The sequence below is a fragment of the Perognathus longimembris genome, chromosome 5 (genome assembly GCF_023159225.1).
Source record: "Perognathus longimembris pacificus isolate PPM17 chromosome 5, ASM2315922v1, whole genome shotgun sequence".
Lineage (NCBI taxonomy): Eukaryota > Metazoa > Chordata > Mammalia > Rodentia > Heteromyidae > Perognathus > Perognathus longimembris.
Window position 1 is genome coordinate 56,523,388 of NC_063165.1, and position 18,106 is coordinate 56,541,493.

At 36.6% G+C, this 18,106-nt stretch overlaps 1 protein-coding gene across 3 annotated transcripts in view; it reads right to left on the reverse strand.

The window, feature by feature from the left end:
* Nucleotides 1–1,586: 1,586 nt before the first annotated feature.
* The window catches only part of LOC125351875 (interleukin 1 receptor accessory protein), a 134,752-nt gene continuing 118,232 nt past the window's right edge, over nt 1,587–18,106 (reverse strand). The window contains exons 9-12 of one of the 3 annotated variants that reach the window (XM_048346946.1): nt 13,568–13,717; nt 12,210–12,353; nt 1,905–2,483; nt 1,587–1,611 (exon numbers count right to left, since the gene is read on the reverse strand). In XM_048346946.1, the coding sequence (XP_048202903.1) occupies nt 1,610–1,611; nt 1,905–2,483; nt 12,210–12,353; nt 13,568–13,717 (875 nt within the window). In that variant the 3' untranslated portion in view covers nt 1,587–1,609. Of the gene's footprint in view, nt 1,612–1,764; nt 2,484–8,338; nt 9,355–12,209; nt 12,354–13,567; nt 13,718–18,106 lie in introns of those variants that run through there. The other 2 variants (XM_048346945.1, XM_048346947.1) reach the window with 2 other exon arrangements.

The window sequence follows — 18,106 nt, forward strand, 5'->3', positions numbered from 1 at the left end:
CATCTCTTAGAGGTGACTGCTCTTGTGGCACGCTCTCTTCCACTTCATTTGTGAATGTTCCAGAACAGCAGATTTTTGTCCTACTAATGTGCTTACAATAAAGCGCAAAGACAGAGAACCTTTAGGGAGTAAATAAGGGATATGATGGTTTTTAGCTGTTTATCATGAGCTGAAGGGTTTGGTTAGGGTAGCCTTTTTTGGGGGGGGGGTGGGGGGGGAGCTCATGTATCTCCAGTCTAGGGAGAGAAGGACCATTACCCTCTCAGGTCTGTCCAGTCAGTTTATGTTCTTCAGTGCTGGTTCTGTCACTGTCACTTGGATCCCTGAGGTATATGTGGCTTTTTGTTGAATACTTTAGGTCTGAAATTATGAACTAGCCACCCTCTCAATGCATATGAGGAGATTCTCAATGGCTATGAGGAGATTTTGTTTGGCTCATTGTTTTGGAGATATATAGATATAGATATAGATATAGATATAGATATAGATATAGATATAGATATGCCAGCACATAATTGACAGTATACATACACATCTACATTTTTATTTTCTTTTGAAAAAATAGGAGATAAGTCTGACAATTCAAGGGCTAAGTCAGTGACAACAATCAAATTAAGCTGACTAAAGACTCACATGTGCTCTTCTGTATGTAAAGGGACAACAATCCTGGTGAAGTGCCTGGCTTAAAATCAAAATGCCATTTGCCTTTTGCTGTTCTATGAGAATTTTCACAGCAAGGAAGTACTTTTTGGTACCTGAATCCTATCTGCACTGGCACTAGATGGAAGACATATGTATTATGTTTGCATCTGGCTTCCATTTATTTTAGTTACCTTCTGATTTTTTGAGCCCTTCATGTGTTATATCCCTTCCCATGATCCTGATGAGAAGAACTGATTCAGGCACCAAATTCCATCCCAATTCCTTATTGTTCTGTGTTTTTCCAGTCTCAGTTCAGATAGTGAGAGTTTTCTGCAAGATCTATTTTGCTTTAAAACACTTCTTCATGATCTGTCAGTCTTAGGAAGAAATTAGAGGGAAATCTAAGCCTTCCCAGGTCCTAAGCTAAATCTCAATCTCCTGAAATGGGATGCTCTTTAGATATGAATACAAAAGCAGAAAAAAAGAAAGATAAAGGAGAGAGGGAGTTAAAAATTTGTTAGTACAAATGAAATGACAAAAAATATAACTTTATTGATGCTAACAATTTTATGAAGTATAGAGCACACTAAGTTTACAGTGAGATGGAGCACACCATGTAACCCTGGGTGGGGTTGATTGGTTATTTGATTAAAAAATGTGCTGTAGGTACCCTGTTTAGGTTTCTCCTATAGCTTCTACCAGAATGAGCTCTTGTTCACAGAGCTCTCTGGGGAATATTTATATACCCTGTCAATCAATGTCTTACCGCAAGTTGACTGGCTAGATCAATTAATGAATGAACTCAGGAAACATTTAAATTCTTAGCTCACTTTAAACTATTGGGTAAGATAGAGATCTGATTTTAAGTAACTTTTACATACTGACCTTCTAGGGCCCAAGAAGAGTGTTCTCTTCTGAGGCCATTAGAGGCAATAACTCTGGTTTCAGGTTCTTCAGGTGTTTTTTCTCCTAGAAATAAATAGTTTTTTTAAAAAAAATCAATAAAGGGGATACAAATCTGGTAATCCATTAGATGTTTTTTAAGAAGTCCAATATTCCCAAATGTCCATGATTTAAAGACGTTTGGTAGAGATAGCAGTCACCACCCACCACATTCAGTAATTATAAGATATAAAAGTCATTGTTATTGGATAAATCTGTGAAATGGTGAAGAGCAAGAGCTGATATCTGGGAAACAGGGGCTTCCAAAGGGGTGCCATTTTGTATCCATTGAGTTCCTGACTCTTGGGAAACAGGCTTACAGAGATGTGTCTCCCACTGGGGCTGGGTATGAATCTCTGCCCGGCTCTTGCTCCTAAGGTGACTTTCTCCTTCACAGTAGGTAACACAGCAGCGACAGGCTGCTGAGGGCTTCCCTCGGTGCTTGGACATTGTGCTGGAAGCTGGAGGGGGACCTGGAGGCCTCTCTGAGTTCTGGAGTTCTGATGGCTCTTTCAAACGACTTCTCCTCCTCTGAACATGATCCAGACTGATGTCAGATTGAGAAGAGCAGCTCTCATTCCAGCCAGAACTGGCACTCAGGCTTCTTAAGGGGAGAGCCAATCTCAAGGCCTTCCAGAATTTGGAGCCAGAATGTTTGGACTTTTCTCCCTTCCAACTGACAAAAGACACAGATTCCTTCAGCTGCAGGATGCCTGGGTGTGGATGTTCAAGGGGACGGTACTCCACCACAATGAGTTTGGTGGCAATGGAGTTCTGACACATGACACCCAGTTTAAATTCCAGCATGCTAATGCTTTTTTCTGTCACGTAGTCTGGGCTGAGGACAACAATCATTCTTCGGCTTCTCTGAATGAAATCAAAAACTGCTTCCACTGTATCTATAGAAAAATGGAAACATAGCATAATAACTTGTGTAAGCATCCAGAGATTCCATTATATCATTGTCCATTGTCATGCCAGAGGTAGGTAATAAACACGATTTTGAGTTTATAGGATCTAAGTGCTAAATAGTGCACGCAGTCAAGAAATTCAGGAATCTCATCTACATTCCTCTTACTAAGAGTGGCAAAGGATTTAGTACCTTCAAGGATGAGGAAGGAGTTGAATTTAGTGTCTGTTTCACCATCTCCCTTTTTTGAGTAAAGCCTTCTTTACCATTAAAAACTGAAAGGATTGGGAATTAAATTAAGCTCTAAAACTATCTAAATTGAGCTGTTTTGTGAATGGTTTATTGTTCAGAAATCTTTATTTCTACCAGTTTCATCTGGTTGTCTTTAGTTATGACAACTTTAAATGTTTGAAACACTTAGGCACTATTGTGAAATTACTGTATTTTCTCCTTACCTCTAGATTAAATGACTGAGAATTTTCTCTTGGTCTACATATAATTCCAACTCTCCACTGAATTTTATCATCTTCCTGTGAATAGTATTCAGATTATGTGTTTACCCATGGATAATATTCAATTTTCACATGTATCTTTTAATAATGGTTTTGAAGAGCAGTAAAAATAATGCTCCTAACATGATCTGATCAATACAAATTACCACCTCCTAAGACACTCATATATCCTTCTCACTCTGCATGTGTCACTCCACCTATCTGTATTTGTGTATCAAGAATGGGCTCTCAAATGAATTACTGAGGCAAGAATAATGGTAATAAGCATTGAGTTAAGTCTTCAGGCAACATATGCTGATTATTAAGGTAGATAGTTTTAAGGTAGATTTGAACATGTCATAAAGGAAAGTTTCTAAACTAATTATTAGATAATTAATTTTTAAATTCAGTGTTTAACTTACTGTGAGATTCAGAAATGTAGGCATATGCAGGATAAAGATTGAGGTGGAACATGCATTTTGGAGAGACGTCAGCCTTTGGAGACATAGTGAAAATTTGCAGTGAATTTGACCATAGTGAACTTGGCAAGGAGAAAGTGACATATGAAATTTTTTTCCAGATGAATTATTTCAATTGATAGATTTAACAAGAATTTGAATGAGACTTGGAAAATAAAATGTAAAGTCCACAAGTGTGTGTGTGTGTGTGTGTGTGTGTGTGTGTGTTATAGTGTTTAACCTCAGAATGGTCACTTGCAGGGAGCAGAGAGCCGGTGACTCACGCCTGTAATCCTAGCTACTCAGGAGGTTGAGATCTGAGGATCACAGTTCAAAGCCAGCCTGGGCATGAAACTCGTGAGACACTTTTTCCAATTAACCACCAAAAAACCGGAAGTGGTGCTGTGGCTCAAGTATTAGAGTACTAGCCTTGAGCTTCAGCCCCACAACCAACAACAACAACAAAAAAGGTCACTTTACACTTTAAGAAAATGTATGTTCTTCTGAGTGTAAATGCAACAGTGGAATCAGGAACTGAGACATGAAAGACTAGATTTTTCTCAGATAGGTCATGACATATACCTGGGGCTCTTCACACAGTACTTACAAGGAAGCAGCAACTTCATGGCATTAAAATTGCCTTGCATATTGTCAAGAGTCCATATTTGAAGATACCAGTTATCTTTGTCGTGTTTCTATATTGGGACTTGAACTTGTGGCCAGAGTGTGTTTTATTATTATTTTTTTTAACTTTTCCCCTCAAGACTGGCACTCTACATTTTGAGCTGCAGATCCACTTATGGCATTTATTTATTTATTTGTTTGTTTATTTAGTGAGGGCAGTTGACTGGAGATGAGTCTCCTAGCTTCCTGAGTAGCTAGTAGCTACTCAGCTACTAGCTGAGTAGCTAGAATTACAGAAGCTACTGGTGCTCAGCTTAGCAGGTAATATTTTTAATTTTAAAGATAATCTGGAGGAGTAATTAATTCACTTGTTTTTTTTGTTTGTCTCAAAAGGGACACTAGAGAAATGGGATTAGTTCTCTTTTGTTGCAATACATTGGTTTGGAAGTTCATAATTCTGTCCCAGAATTCTACCATACTCAAGAGTACATCTGCTCTTAAAAGTCAAAATTCCTTCTAGAATTCATCTAGACAAAAACCAGGACTGGAAACTTCACTTTTTGTATCAGCTAGGATCTTGCTAAAGGAAAGACTAACAAGTCTTTGTTTCTTTTTTTCCCCCTCCATTAAAAACTTGATGTGTACTAAAAAAGAACATTCAATCTTAATACCTTTGAATCTACACTCATTTCCTATAAAATGTATATGATGAGAATAAACTTGGAAGTTTATAAAATATATTAGAGAAATTGCTATTCATATGTCTAATGTTTGATTACATTATTTTTGCTCAATGTCTAGTAGATACAATGTTAAAATGATAAATGAACTTACTGAATGTGTATCAATTCTTGATGGTAACATTATAACAACATTTAAAAATATAGATTTATGAGAGTGATAGGGCTTAAAATTTATTTGTATTTAGTTTAAAATAGATGCTGGTGAAAAATACTACTAAATAATCTCTTGATATTGAATCTTCTACAGAGTCACCATTGTGTTCAAGGGATACACTCAATAATTTTAGGGGTGAGAGCATCTTAAACATATCATCTTTTACCCAATGTACAAAACCCTGAACATACAACCTAGTGTGAGTCCATTAAGTCCCTGCTGTATATCTTCTTCAGTAAGGGACCTCAACACATCCAAAGGTAGCATATTTCACTGTTGTTCACTTTAACTTTAGGGGTGTTTTCTAACAGAGTATAACTTTGTTCCTTTTTAATGTTGATCCATTGTTCCTAATTCTATCTATTATACACTTAATTACAAAAGGAAAATTACTTAGTAGCAAAAATGTTACTAGGCTATCCAATTCAAAGGGTAAAGACTTGATAACTATTCTGTGACCAAATAAATGACTGAGAAAAGGCACTTCTGTTGCTAAAGACAGAATTGCAAAAAAAAAAAAAAAAGTGAAGTTCAAACTTTTTTTAGTGATTTCATTAACATTTGTATTTGCAATCCATCTCCGACTCTACTTACCACCTACTCATGCAAGACATTAATTTCTTATCTCATGCCAAAACAGCTGCCTTTGGTTTTCTTTAAAATCTACAATAAAAGTGACTCCTGTAGCTTCCCATGTTCCAAGAGTAACCAAAGGGAATAGGAATATTGCTGTGTTTTTGTTCTCAAGGGACAATTCTCTCTTCTGTGTTTCCCCTCTCTCTCTGCATCTCTCTCTCTCTTTTTATATATTTTTACAAACACAGACACACAGACATATACACAGCTATACTCATCTTATTACAATGGATGCTCCATTTAACTTAAGTAATTCTTTCACTCAAATGTAAAAGGAATATTCTTGATATGAAATTCCCATTATTCTTAGAATATTTTTCAAGCTATTTTTATAACTTGTTTCATCTTTTTGTGAGTAATCACTAATATTTTTTATTCTTATTTCTTATGCCCAAACATAAAAACAGACATAATACACATGCATAAAGTAAAATTCAAAGCTGAAAATAAAGGTTTATTTAAAAAATATGTAAATTTACAAATCAAAATGAAAAATGGACAATACAAAATTTCATGAATAAAATTAAAGATAATCTTAAAATATTAAAATGTATGTAAAATGAATGGGTAATTAACAGTTACATTTTTGTTTCTTATTACAATGGAGTGTTTTTTAAATCAGAGCACTAGGGAATCCTGTAAGTTACAGTATAAAGGAAAACTAAATAACATTTATGTAATTGTGTAGTTAGACACTCTATATAGCTTGATTTTATTAACCTGGGCACAGAAGGTCCTTATATTATGGATCTAAAACCATTAAGATTTTTGTCTTTAATAAGAAACATGATAGACTCTTGCCTTATAAACTAAGTGTATGTTTCCACAACTCCCATAGAGATTCTGCACTGAGCCTTTTCTGGAACATAGTAATAATAAAACTTCTCGAGCCAAAGTTCTCTTAAGTATGACATAAATTACTTATATTTGATATGTTTTATGTTACTGTACTTGGAAAAACTCAGTACCAAAGGTAAGAATATAAACAGGAAAACAGTCAAAGAATTTCCTGGGCACACCCAACAGCATTTGGGATGACTATAGTACCTAAACACCTGCAGAATGGAGCATAGAAGAGAAAAGCCCCTTGGCAAGGAGACTATGCTTTGCTATGTAAAGCTCAGGCAAGAATTGATATTCAAAGCTTATCTGGACTCAACCTCTCCTTGGTCTTGTAAGTAAAAGTTTAGTAGTAAGCAGCATTAATAAGGCTTTTCTACATCATAGTTTTATAATCAAGAATTCACAAGTAAACATTTTCTTTCAATTTAACATAATCGATACCTATTAGAGAAATGATTTATTACTCTAATCCTGATGAAGGACACAAATATAGGTGATAATTTTAGAATTATATATTAACACTCATATTACAGGATAAGGGCTTCCTAAAATTATAAATTATAACGTTTTGTAGGATACTTGGGCTAATTTATAGGTATATTTGTTTCCATTTATTACTCAACAATACACCTAGCTGAGCAATGTGATTAACACCATTTAGTTTCTAAATGTGTCTGCTGAGAATAGAGTAGGTCATCAATCAATGCCATGTGAATGGCTGCTGTTTAGCTAGGACTATGGACCCTCTGTGCAAAACAGACTCCACTGAAGCCTAGATCGACTGTACAATAGTAAGCTATTTCTATTAATCAAGAAAAAGAACTAATGACAACTACTCACCATGAATTCACAAATAACATTAAGGGAATTAAAACATCAACACAAAACATTACAGAATAACCATAATATAAAACTTGGACAAGAGTTCTGTTGTTTCTAATATTGTGCCAATGGCATTTAAAGGTATGTGTGGTGCCCACATACAATCTCACCGCCCTCCCAGGTAATCTATGTGATATGGCTATAAATATCTACACATACAAATTGTGTATTTTTTTTCTATATGGAATACAGATATTCACCACTCTAAACGCTACACTTAGTTTTCATGTTCCCAAGTCTGAAGAACCATTTAGACAAACTTATCTGGAGCAAGATATTATCTGTATATTGAAGAAGTAACAGGAAGTACAATTCTTTGAGAACATTAATGGTCACAGCAATGGTGATCACAGCAACTGGTAAGGTCACCAGGTCTTGTCTCCACATGGTACAACGAAGAGACATGGACAAGTCAAGAGAAATCACTTTCCCATATTTCACATTAGCAAAGTTGGTATTAAGAGACAGATTCCAAAATATGTGTGTGCTCTTCTCACAAGTCAACGATGCCCTAAAAGCCAGGCATTGGTGACTCACTCCTATAATCCTAGCTACTCAGGAGGATGAGAGATGAGGATCACAGTTCAAAGACAGCTTGGGCAACGTCTATGAAAATTTTATCACCAAATAACCAGCTAAAAGCCAGAAATGTTCTGAGCAGTTGAGCAACAGCCTTGAACAAAAACAGCAAAGAACATTGCCCAGGAACTGAGTTCAAGCCTTAGTACTAGGGAGAAAAAAATTGGTCTAAAAACATTTTGCTATTTTCCCTCTCTATTAATGTCATTACAAATTTTCTTTTAATATAGATCAAGTTTGGCATCCTCTGTGTACTCAGTGTGTGTGTGTGTGTGTGTGTGTGTGTGTGTGTTGTAAAATTCTGAATGATCAACACAAGGCAACAGAGTGAATAAAATACATAACAGACGGATGATAAATGTGTATCCATCTATAAGGAGAATCAGGAATTTACAATAGTAAAACAAAACAGAACTGATGATAGATTTTTTTTCAAGTTTACAAATACATTATCAGTTACCTGAGATGAAAGCAAATGGGGCACAGTAGGGATAAAAAATATGCAGCCTGCCTTTCAGATCAATAGCAAGAAACAGCAGTTGTTAATACTGCATTGTGTCAACCCAGTTGGATGTCTGTCTGTTTGTCTTGCTGTGGTGATATACTGAGTTCATAATCCCCAGCTAATATAAGTTTAGGCCATGAATATTTTTCTAATGGATGAACAAAAACACGAAAAGAAAACTCTACTCATAAAAATAATACCAACAATGTCAACAAGTAATGTATCTTAAAGGGGCTGTTAAATGTGTGGGCCAAGTTGCACTATAATATTAAGGTTTTACCAGAAGATGGGAAGAAATAGTACTAGGGATGGAGGATGAAGAAGAAAAAACACATCAATTATGCCACTGCTTGAAAAAGACCATAATGACATCAGACTGGTGACAGATTGCTGATGGTTTCATTCTAAACATTGGTGTTGCCCCAGATGCAAAACTGCCCATTGCAAAGTCACTTTGAACTTGTCCCTATTAAGGAGGCTTAGACAGAACTTTATTCTGCCAACCAGACCCTACATTGGGAGTAAAGAAGTGGGATTTTTCATTGCTCAAGAGTACTCTTGGCTCTTTATACTCCTTTCATACATTTTTCAAGGAAGAATAGGAGAGCCCCTGCTTGTCACTGCTAGACCACCTGGAGCTCTTCTTCACTGGCATGGCCACCTGAAGCTGCTTCCAGAACCTGCCCTGGGGATACTTGGATTTCTCCCCTTTCCACTTAATGACCGTGAGCACCGTCTTAGCCCTCTTCAGCTCTTTCACCTTCGTGTCCTTCACAGCTTTGTACTGCACTAAAATGACGTTGATGTTGCCCCGAGAGGCCATATTTTCTAGGCCAGCCTTGAGCTCCAGGAGAGCTTGGGTTCCCTGGAGCACGTAGTTGGGACTTAGGACAACCAGGAGGCGTCTGCTTTTCTGAATGAAGCTCAATGTCTCATCTGTGACAACTGGGAAAGAAAATACCATGGGGATTAGTGTGGGCCAAGAAGCATGGGGCTTGAGGAGCAGATGTAGAGAAGGTGGGAGGACTGAGAATTGAGGCTGGGACACTTTTTACCATCAACGTTTGTAACAACTTTATCTTGGATTGCAATCATGCTCTTCACTAAATGCCACTCTCCTCAAGAAAAATGGAAACTATATACATACATTACATTCCAAAAAGAAATAAAAGAATGCCCAGTAAGTATGAAGCCAAAAATTTGGCATAGTTCTCAGACCTCAGTCTTCCAAAGCGTTATTTGAACCACAAGGAATTAGATGGGTTTTAGGGAAGTCAGTTTCTTCAAGCACTTTTGTGACCAGGAAATCAGTTCTTGAACTCTTTCCCCCACAAAGGCATCCATGTATAAATTCCCTACTATGAAAGGCATTCAAAAAGCTTTGCATTATAGACTCCAAATCACAGAATTGGAGCAAAATAAAAAAAATGCAGAAATGTCCGTTTTTGACAGTTCCTTTGTGTTTGGAAACTTCCCTGATTCCAACTAACATTGTTGTATTGCTGGAATAAGAATTTTAAAAAGATTAACCAATCAAATGATATTTTGGCTAACAATGCCTTCTGAATTCAGCTTTACTTTCTCTCTGCTGTAGAGACCAAATTGGCCCCAGGATCATCTCTTTTAACTCCTATCATTATTTTGGAACAATGTCTTCTAGCAGCTGATAGCTGATATGACAGCTTTCACTGAACAGCAAATATATTCTCCAAGTTAAAAGGAAAAAGGACAAAGAAAGAGGAGGAGGGAGAGAAGAAAGAAGGTAAAGAAGAAGGTAAAGAAAAAAGAAGGAGGAGGAGAAGGAGGAGGAGGAAGAAGGAGAAGGAGAAGGAAAAAGAGAAGGAAAAGGAGGAGGAGAAGGAGGAGAAGGAGGAGAAAAGGAGGAGGAGGAGGGGGAGCAGGAAGAGGAGGAGGAGCAGGAGGAGGAGGAGGAGGAGCAGGAAGAGGAGGAGGAGGAGCAGGAGGAGGAGGAGGAGGAGCAGGAGGAGGAGGAGGAGGAGGAGGAGGAGAAGAGGAGGAGAGCAAAAAGAAGAACAAGAAGGAGAAGTAGCAGCAGCAAAGAAGAAGCAGCTGCAGCAGCAAGCCATAGCACAGGAAATAGAAATGCAGTATAGTTTGATTCTTCTCTGAAGGGTTCTGATTAATTTCTGCCAGTAAATTCTTTGGACTAATCTATCTTCTCACAGATGCTTACTGAAGACTGTGTAATTCTTTACCTGGGATAGTTGGCAACTCCAGGTAATGCACTGGTATTATGGAAGTCTGTATCATGTCTTGCCATACTGTGAGAAACCAGTCATTTTGATTCTTAATATTCATAGGTGCAGAAGTAAATTAGGAAGAGTTCCAATTAAAATCTAGTATGTGCGGCATGGCAGAGAATCCAGTATTGTGGGTCTGTACACTCCAAGCAGCCTCACTGGAGCTGGCCATGTATGCACATGAAAAGAGACTCAGAGGCAAAGCTGTCAGGCAAATTCAAAAAGCAGTAGCTAAGGAGAATCCAAAATGATGCAAGGGCCTACTGTCAAAAGCAAGATGCAAGAAGAATTATGTCAGATTAAAATTCTTCATGGAACTCTCCACATATATTGGAGGAACTTGCCCAAATATATACTATATATCTTTCTATAACTTTTCACACAGTAGACACATATTTGTTTCATAGCTGTATGAGTGAGTAATGTATGGATGAATGTATGGCTGAGGGGATTAAGTACTGAAATGAGGTGGAATTTATCTTTTACCCATAAAATTAGTAATCCTTTCCTGACAAAGTTATTTCCCATTCTTTTCTGGTATAAAGTCCTCAGAATTCCAAAGAAAAATATCTTCTGGAGGACACTAGCATTTTGAGTTTTGGAGTGATGTTTGGGGAGATAACATAACCAATTCAAAATAAGAATAAAAGTTGAGTCTATTCTCTTTCAAGTATCATAAAATTTTAAAACCAACATCAAACAAATAATTACTTTGAAGAGGATTTTCAAGGAAGAAAATTAGTTTGTCATGCTCAGAATAAGAAGCAGTACATAGATTTGAAAGTTAAACTGCAAGTTTACAAATGTTTCTTATGTGTTTATTTTTAAAAATTACTCAAAAGATCCACTCATTTTTGTGTTATGTTTACACATGAAGAGAACAAGGCATGCCTTCGTTTTAAAATTATTTGCCCATTGACACTTTTCCTTGTAACCTTACCAGAATATACTGTCTTTGCAAACAAAATTTAAACTAAATTTCAAATATATACACTGATAGAAAAGAAGAAGCAGGCCCCCAAAAGGTGAAATTTGAGTAGCATTAGTTTGCTGAAAAATAATTGCAAGAAAAAGGAAACAAGCAAGGCTGAAAGGAAATATTCTGCTATCAATGGATAACACAATGGAACAGTGTAGGCAATTTCTTCTGCAAGTCAGTTTTAGTAAAACCGAATAAACTTCAGGCTTTGCATAAAATGTTTCTATAGTCAGTCTTTCTAAAAATATATTTTAAATGAACCAGTGCATGCCTTCTAGAATTCTATATGTGAATAAACAGGACTTCTAAAGCTGTGGCACTTAAATAGGGAAAATTGTGCACCTCTTCTCTCTGACATGGATTTCTTAAAATTCCAAAGGAAGATGGTTAAGTGCCATAAACTGAGTTGAATATTATTTCTAAAGGAGTCTCTATAACATCAAGGAATTGCCCTAGAAATATCCAAAGCTGCCAATATAGAAGGGGATGTATGATTCAAATCTAAAGATCCTTTTGCTCTTCAAAGGGTAATATCACTTGAACCCATGTGAAATACCTACTTCCACCAGGCAGACTGTCCCGATCAAAGATACACAGCTTATAACCAAATTCATTCTCCAAAACTCCTCGGAGGGTCAGTAAGACGAATTCCTCTTCTTCAGCATTCCTTGCATAGGATACATAAATGTCATATTCCTTCCCATCTAGCAAAGGGAACATGGATTCAGTACAAGTTAGGAAAAATTCTCATTTTCTTCCTATTGAAGTCTAACTTAGGCATAGTGAGCATATTTGTTTTTTATGTGAGTGAATCATGTGACAGATCTAAAGGTAACTTTTTATTTGTGACAGTATCCAATGGCTACTGGAATTTAAATTTTATCTAATGTGTTCTACTGTTTTTTCCCCCCTTACTGGATTGAGTCTATATATAGTAGAGAAAAGACTGAGCTTTAGCTCACTCAGCTGTGAATTAACTGAGAAATGACTTAAGGAGTAGGTGCTGGCAGTGAAAGGCACACAGAAAATTTCTACTTCCTGTCCTAGTATATCATTCATTAATATATTAAAGTTACAAATTGAGCCAGATTTGTGAAACTATCTGAATTATACATGAAAAGAACAATTATTAAACCTACTTAGATTCAGTGGTTGGGTGTTTCTGCCTAACTATAAAGGTGACAAGTGATTAAAAATGTATATTAAGGCCCTCTTCCAAAAGGTTATAGAAGTAGAATCCTTTTGGGTGAGCATAAGAATCTGCATAGTTTCAAGACTTCATTCTAATTGCAAGGATTTTCTTTTTCTTAGATCCATGTTTCCTGAACTTGAATGTGCTCCAAATCCCTTAGGTTAGGCTGTTGATTCTGATTTGAGAGGGCCTAGGTCCAAGACTCCTCTTCTAATCAGCTTGAGGGCTATGTTGCTCCTAGTTCATTGGCCATTCCTCAAGCAAACTGTGAATCCACAACCTCTTGCTATGAATCATGCATATCTATTGACCATTTGAAATGCAGCAGGTCTGAACTGAAGTGTAAAATGCAATTTATTTTGAATTTCAAGTAATTTGGTGCCAATTGACTGAAATATACCACTACCTCTTAAAAATATCAGCTGAAATAAAAACATGGACAAACTGAGTGAAATCACTATTTTCACTTTATCTTTAGTTTAACAGTCATTAATTCTTTTTCTATCCAATTTGTGCCTATATAATAATTTTCTAATACAATGCCTATATAGCTAAATCACATATTCTAAGTTGGAAGAATAAAGCACATTGGATTTTTTTTTATAGTAAGAGGTAAAGTAAAAGGTAATTTGATTAAAATGGTTAGTTAATCCAGACTTCATCAAAAAGATTGTGTGTCCTAACGATGACAGTAGAAGGGACTTGCAATCCACTTCCATTACTTACCTAGAATGGTTTCATCTGTTCCAAAATGAGCCCGGTAAAAGAGGACCATTTCCAGCCAGTAAACATGGTAAACAACAATGAGAACCACCACTAGCAGGACGGTGGCTCCAAAACCACATGCCAGTTCCACTGTGTATCTGGGAGGCACCACTGGAGTGAAAAACAAACCAGGCAAACATAGGAGCACAGAATTAGTTTCTCCACAGTGATCAGATTGACCTATTGTCCTGCAAATAGCTGGAGAAGCCAAGCAGCAGACTCCTGTATCAGACTTTCATATGTGAACAGAGGTAATGTGACATTACTTTTTAAGACTTCATTTCAATTTATTTGTTTGCCAATTTCAGCTCTTGGAATACAAAATGGTTTTAACTTTTCAGTGATTTGAATAGGCTAATAATACACAAACTACACTAGGACCTTAATATTGGGAAGGATTGAGTTGGTTATCTAATTCCAATCAAAATATGATAGTTACATGTTCTTGAACACTTTTAAAAATATTTTATTTTACTTTTTGAGAGACAATCTTGTCATATCATTGAGGCTAGACTCAAATTCATATGTCTCTTGCCTCAATCTTTTCAAAGCTTGGTTTATCTGCATGTACTACTGGGACAAGCTCAAACATATATATATATATATATTTTTTTTTTTTTTGGCCAGTCCTGGGGCTTGGACTCAGGGCCTGAGCACTGTCCCTGGCTTCTTTTTGCTCAAGGCTAGCACTCTGCCACTTGAGCCACAGCGCCACTTCTGGCCATTTTCTGTATATGTGGTGCTGGGGAATCGAACCCAGGGCCTCATGTATATGAGGCAGGCACTCTTGCCACTAGGCCATATCCCCAGCCCTCAAACATATTTTTGAGAAGTACCATTCCTCTTCCCAACTAGCTCTCTCTTAGCATAGAGTTCCAAAAGTCCTTGCCTGGAGAGGTCCATGATATTGGGATAATTTGCATTATTGGAGCTGAAATTAAGTAAAAAATCTTTATGAGTTCCCATTAGTTTTAGTTTTAGTTTCATCTTTTTTCCCAATGTCTATCTGGGAGAAGTTCCTTTGTTTCATGTGTAAATAGGCTTCAATGACATTATTTTTAATGGGAACACAGAGAGCAATGACCAAATTCTGAGAATATTTGGTACTGAAAGTCTTCTAGTTCATTATGGCATTATAGCACATACATTCCAAAGACTGACTTGCTCTAACTGCATATATGCTGATTCCCACATTTTTACTTATTCTGAGGCCTGCCTGTAGAAATACCCACTTTTTCACTTGCGATTTTATCACAATATTTTCTTATAATTACTCTACAAACCTATTTCTAGACTCATTCTTAGTGTCTAGTAAACTAGAATTTATACTTTTTTGTCCATCCTATCCTCAGGAAACATAGTATCTTGATGAATATCTCTGAATATAATACTGTACAATTCCAGGATATTTAAGAGAAGCCTAAAATTCCAGTCTATGTCAGCAATTTCATTTGGTTACTAAACAAGCTTGGGATAACAGTACCCTAGGTATCGTGTGTACGTGTGTGTGTGTGTGTGTGTGTGTGTGTGTGTGTGTGTTCATTGGAACTAGGGAAGGAAAGGGGAACATCAAAATGGAGAGACAAAGGATAAAAGGTGAACCAATGCAACAGGAATACTTACAAAACTATGTGTCATAATCCAACTGTACAACTCTTGTGGGGGGATGGGAAGAGGGGAAGGAGGAAGAAAAATGAGGGAGGAAGTAACATGTTTGATGAGAAATGTACGTACTGCCTTAAGTATGAAACCAGAACCCTTCTGTACATTACTTTGACAATAAATTAATTGAAAAAGAGTAAAGGAACAATATTTGTGGGTATACAGCAGGAGTGATTTAGATTAGCTATTAGTTGATTTGATCATTTCCCTGTTGATATCTCCTATTTGGCATGGTGGTGTAGACAGAAAGGGTGTACTCTTGGGGTGAATAGTCTAATCCAAGGAAGCAAATAAATGAGCTGGTTAATCTTAAATAGTGATCAATTCATTTTTTAAAAGGGTAATGTGATACGGGTAACAGAGTGGAGAGGAATAGCTTCATGGCCATCTGAAAATCATTGTGAAGAGTTTAGCTAGAAAAGGCACAAAAGACTCTGGTTCACAGATGGAAATGATAGTGGGGTTCTCTAACTTCACATTCAGATAATGTCATACAGACATTAAATTCAATTACTGATCATATATAAATGTGTGTTGGGGTGGGAGGAAGGCTTTCAAAAATAGTTATTTATCACAAAGAGCAAACAGAAAGTATCCTGGAACTTAAGTTCTCTCATCAAATACCAATCAGAGTTTTGAGCTTATTTTCCCAAATCTAAGATTTTATTACTTCCACAGGACTACTACCTGGGATTCGGCAGTGTCAAAGTGCTTTCCAGGTACTCTAGTATGGGTTCCATAAATAATGGTTGTTTAAAAGAAGAAAACTCCATCATAGAACAACATAAGCTATGTCAATGTAATTATTGTGAATTTACTAAGATCAGTTCAGGTAACCACTGTGTACTTAGAATTTCCCATTACATGGCAAGTTAACAGCACATTGCTATTTTCATTATTTTCTCAGTTATTTTAGCTCTTTGTGAATGGACATATAGTAAAGGAAGCAAGGAAGGGAAGGTCATTGGCTGTACTTACCTGAAATGGATATTTTCTAAATGTCAACAGAGATTTTGCTTCATGATCAAGAGATCACTTACCCTCATAATTTTCTCTCTGCTACATTTGTTTTACTACCTGCTATTTTATCTTTAATGAAGATTTTTAAATTTTGTGTTTGGTCACCTAGCCATATGTATCATATTTGCAGATTGCAGAACCTTCTTGTTATCAAAGAGACCCTAATGCTACTTATCTAATTAGACCCTTAAAATAAATTATCCACCCTCCATTCACATTGCAGTATATGCTCTCCAAGGGCCTTGTAGAAATCAGTGCTGACTTCCAGGAAAGGATGTCCTCCCTCCAATTTGATTCCTGCCCCTCTGCAACCTCTGGCATTTTGTTGCAATGATTTTACTCTGATGCAATCTCACTCAAAAAGATTTCTAATCAGAACATGGTGATGTAATCTGATTCCTGAACTTCTCTCATTGATTCATTTGTAGTCTAATCCAGTATACAGCCGTTTGCTTCTTGCTGTTCCCTAAATCAGAATCCCTCCCATTCCTTTTTCAGCTCTATAGTGAAAGTTGGCATCAAATCTCAAATTTCCAGCTGACCATACTTGGTTAAAAGAGTGTAACATCTTATCTCTAGTCATGTGCCCTTGTTTTGTGTTCTAGATGAACAATTACATTTGCCCTTGGAAATCTAAGCTACTCATCCTCATTATTGGAATTGGAGTCTTCCTCCCATGAAATGTCAGCTACTTAGGCTTTCAAATATTCCATGCCATAAAACTAGAGTTACTCTTGCTAAGTTGCTGGGGCTTCTGGATAAAATTTGAAATTGGTAATAGTTTTCCAGAATTTAAGAGAGGATGATCTGTGTAAATAATGGTAGGCAAGTGACTTGTTGCTGAATTGACTGATTTAGCTACTGTAATATGTTAAAACTTCTGCATTTTGGATTTCATCTTTTTTTTCCTTAGGGAATAATTGATATTGTACTCTAGATTACCTTCTATAATATATAATAGTCAAGTTATAGCCTAGGAATATGGTCTGTGAGAAAATAACATTCAGAATGGATGAATCCAATGATCACTCAGGCTTTTTGCAGGAAGACACATATTTGGGTTGTGGCTCATAAAAGGAAAAGCTCAAAATAGACAATGGTTGCATTGAGCTAAGGAAAGAGAAATTAGAATATTCCAGAATGATTGTGTTGTATAGAATTTATAGGACAGTATATCAGGATGAAGAAAATTTATAAAATAAAACTAAAGTAACTGGTGTGGGGCCATCTTGCTTTTTTGGCCAGATACAATGTTGTATATGCTTAACATGATATTTCATAAGCTTAGGCAAAGAAAGGCATCTAGAAATGGAACAACTATAACAGTACACACAGCAGTTGAAGACAGCTGAGTTCAGATCACTCAGGCTCACAAACTTTATTTAAATCTAACTAGAAGACTGGGGATATGGCCTAGTGACAATAGTGTTCGCCTCTTATACACGAAGCCCTGGGTTCAATTTCCCAGCATCACATATATGGAAAATGGCCAGAAGTGGCACTGTGGCTCAAGTGGCAGAGTGCTAGCCTTGAGCAAAAAGAAGCCAGGGACAGTGCTCAGGCCCTGAGTCCAAGGCCCACGACTGGCCAAAAAAAAAAAAAAAATCTAACTAGAGATGTCGAACAGACTAGTCTATAGGAAAAGGTACAATCTAGTTCTACAAAAAAGGTATTTTACATGCTTACTTAAATAATCATTTTAACTGAAAGAAAAAGGTAAATTTTTCAGCCTAAAATTATATATTCAGTGACAATATAATAAAAGCATCAGACCAACAAGTCATGTTGAAATCACTGGAAATTCATACTAAAAGAAAG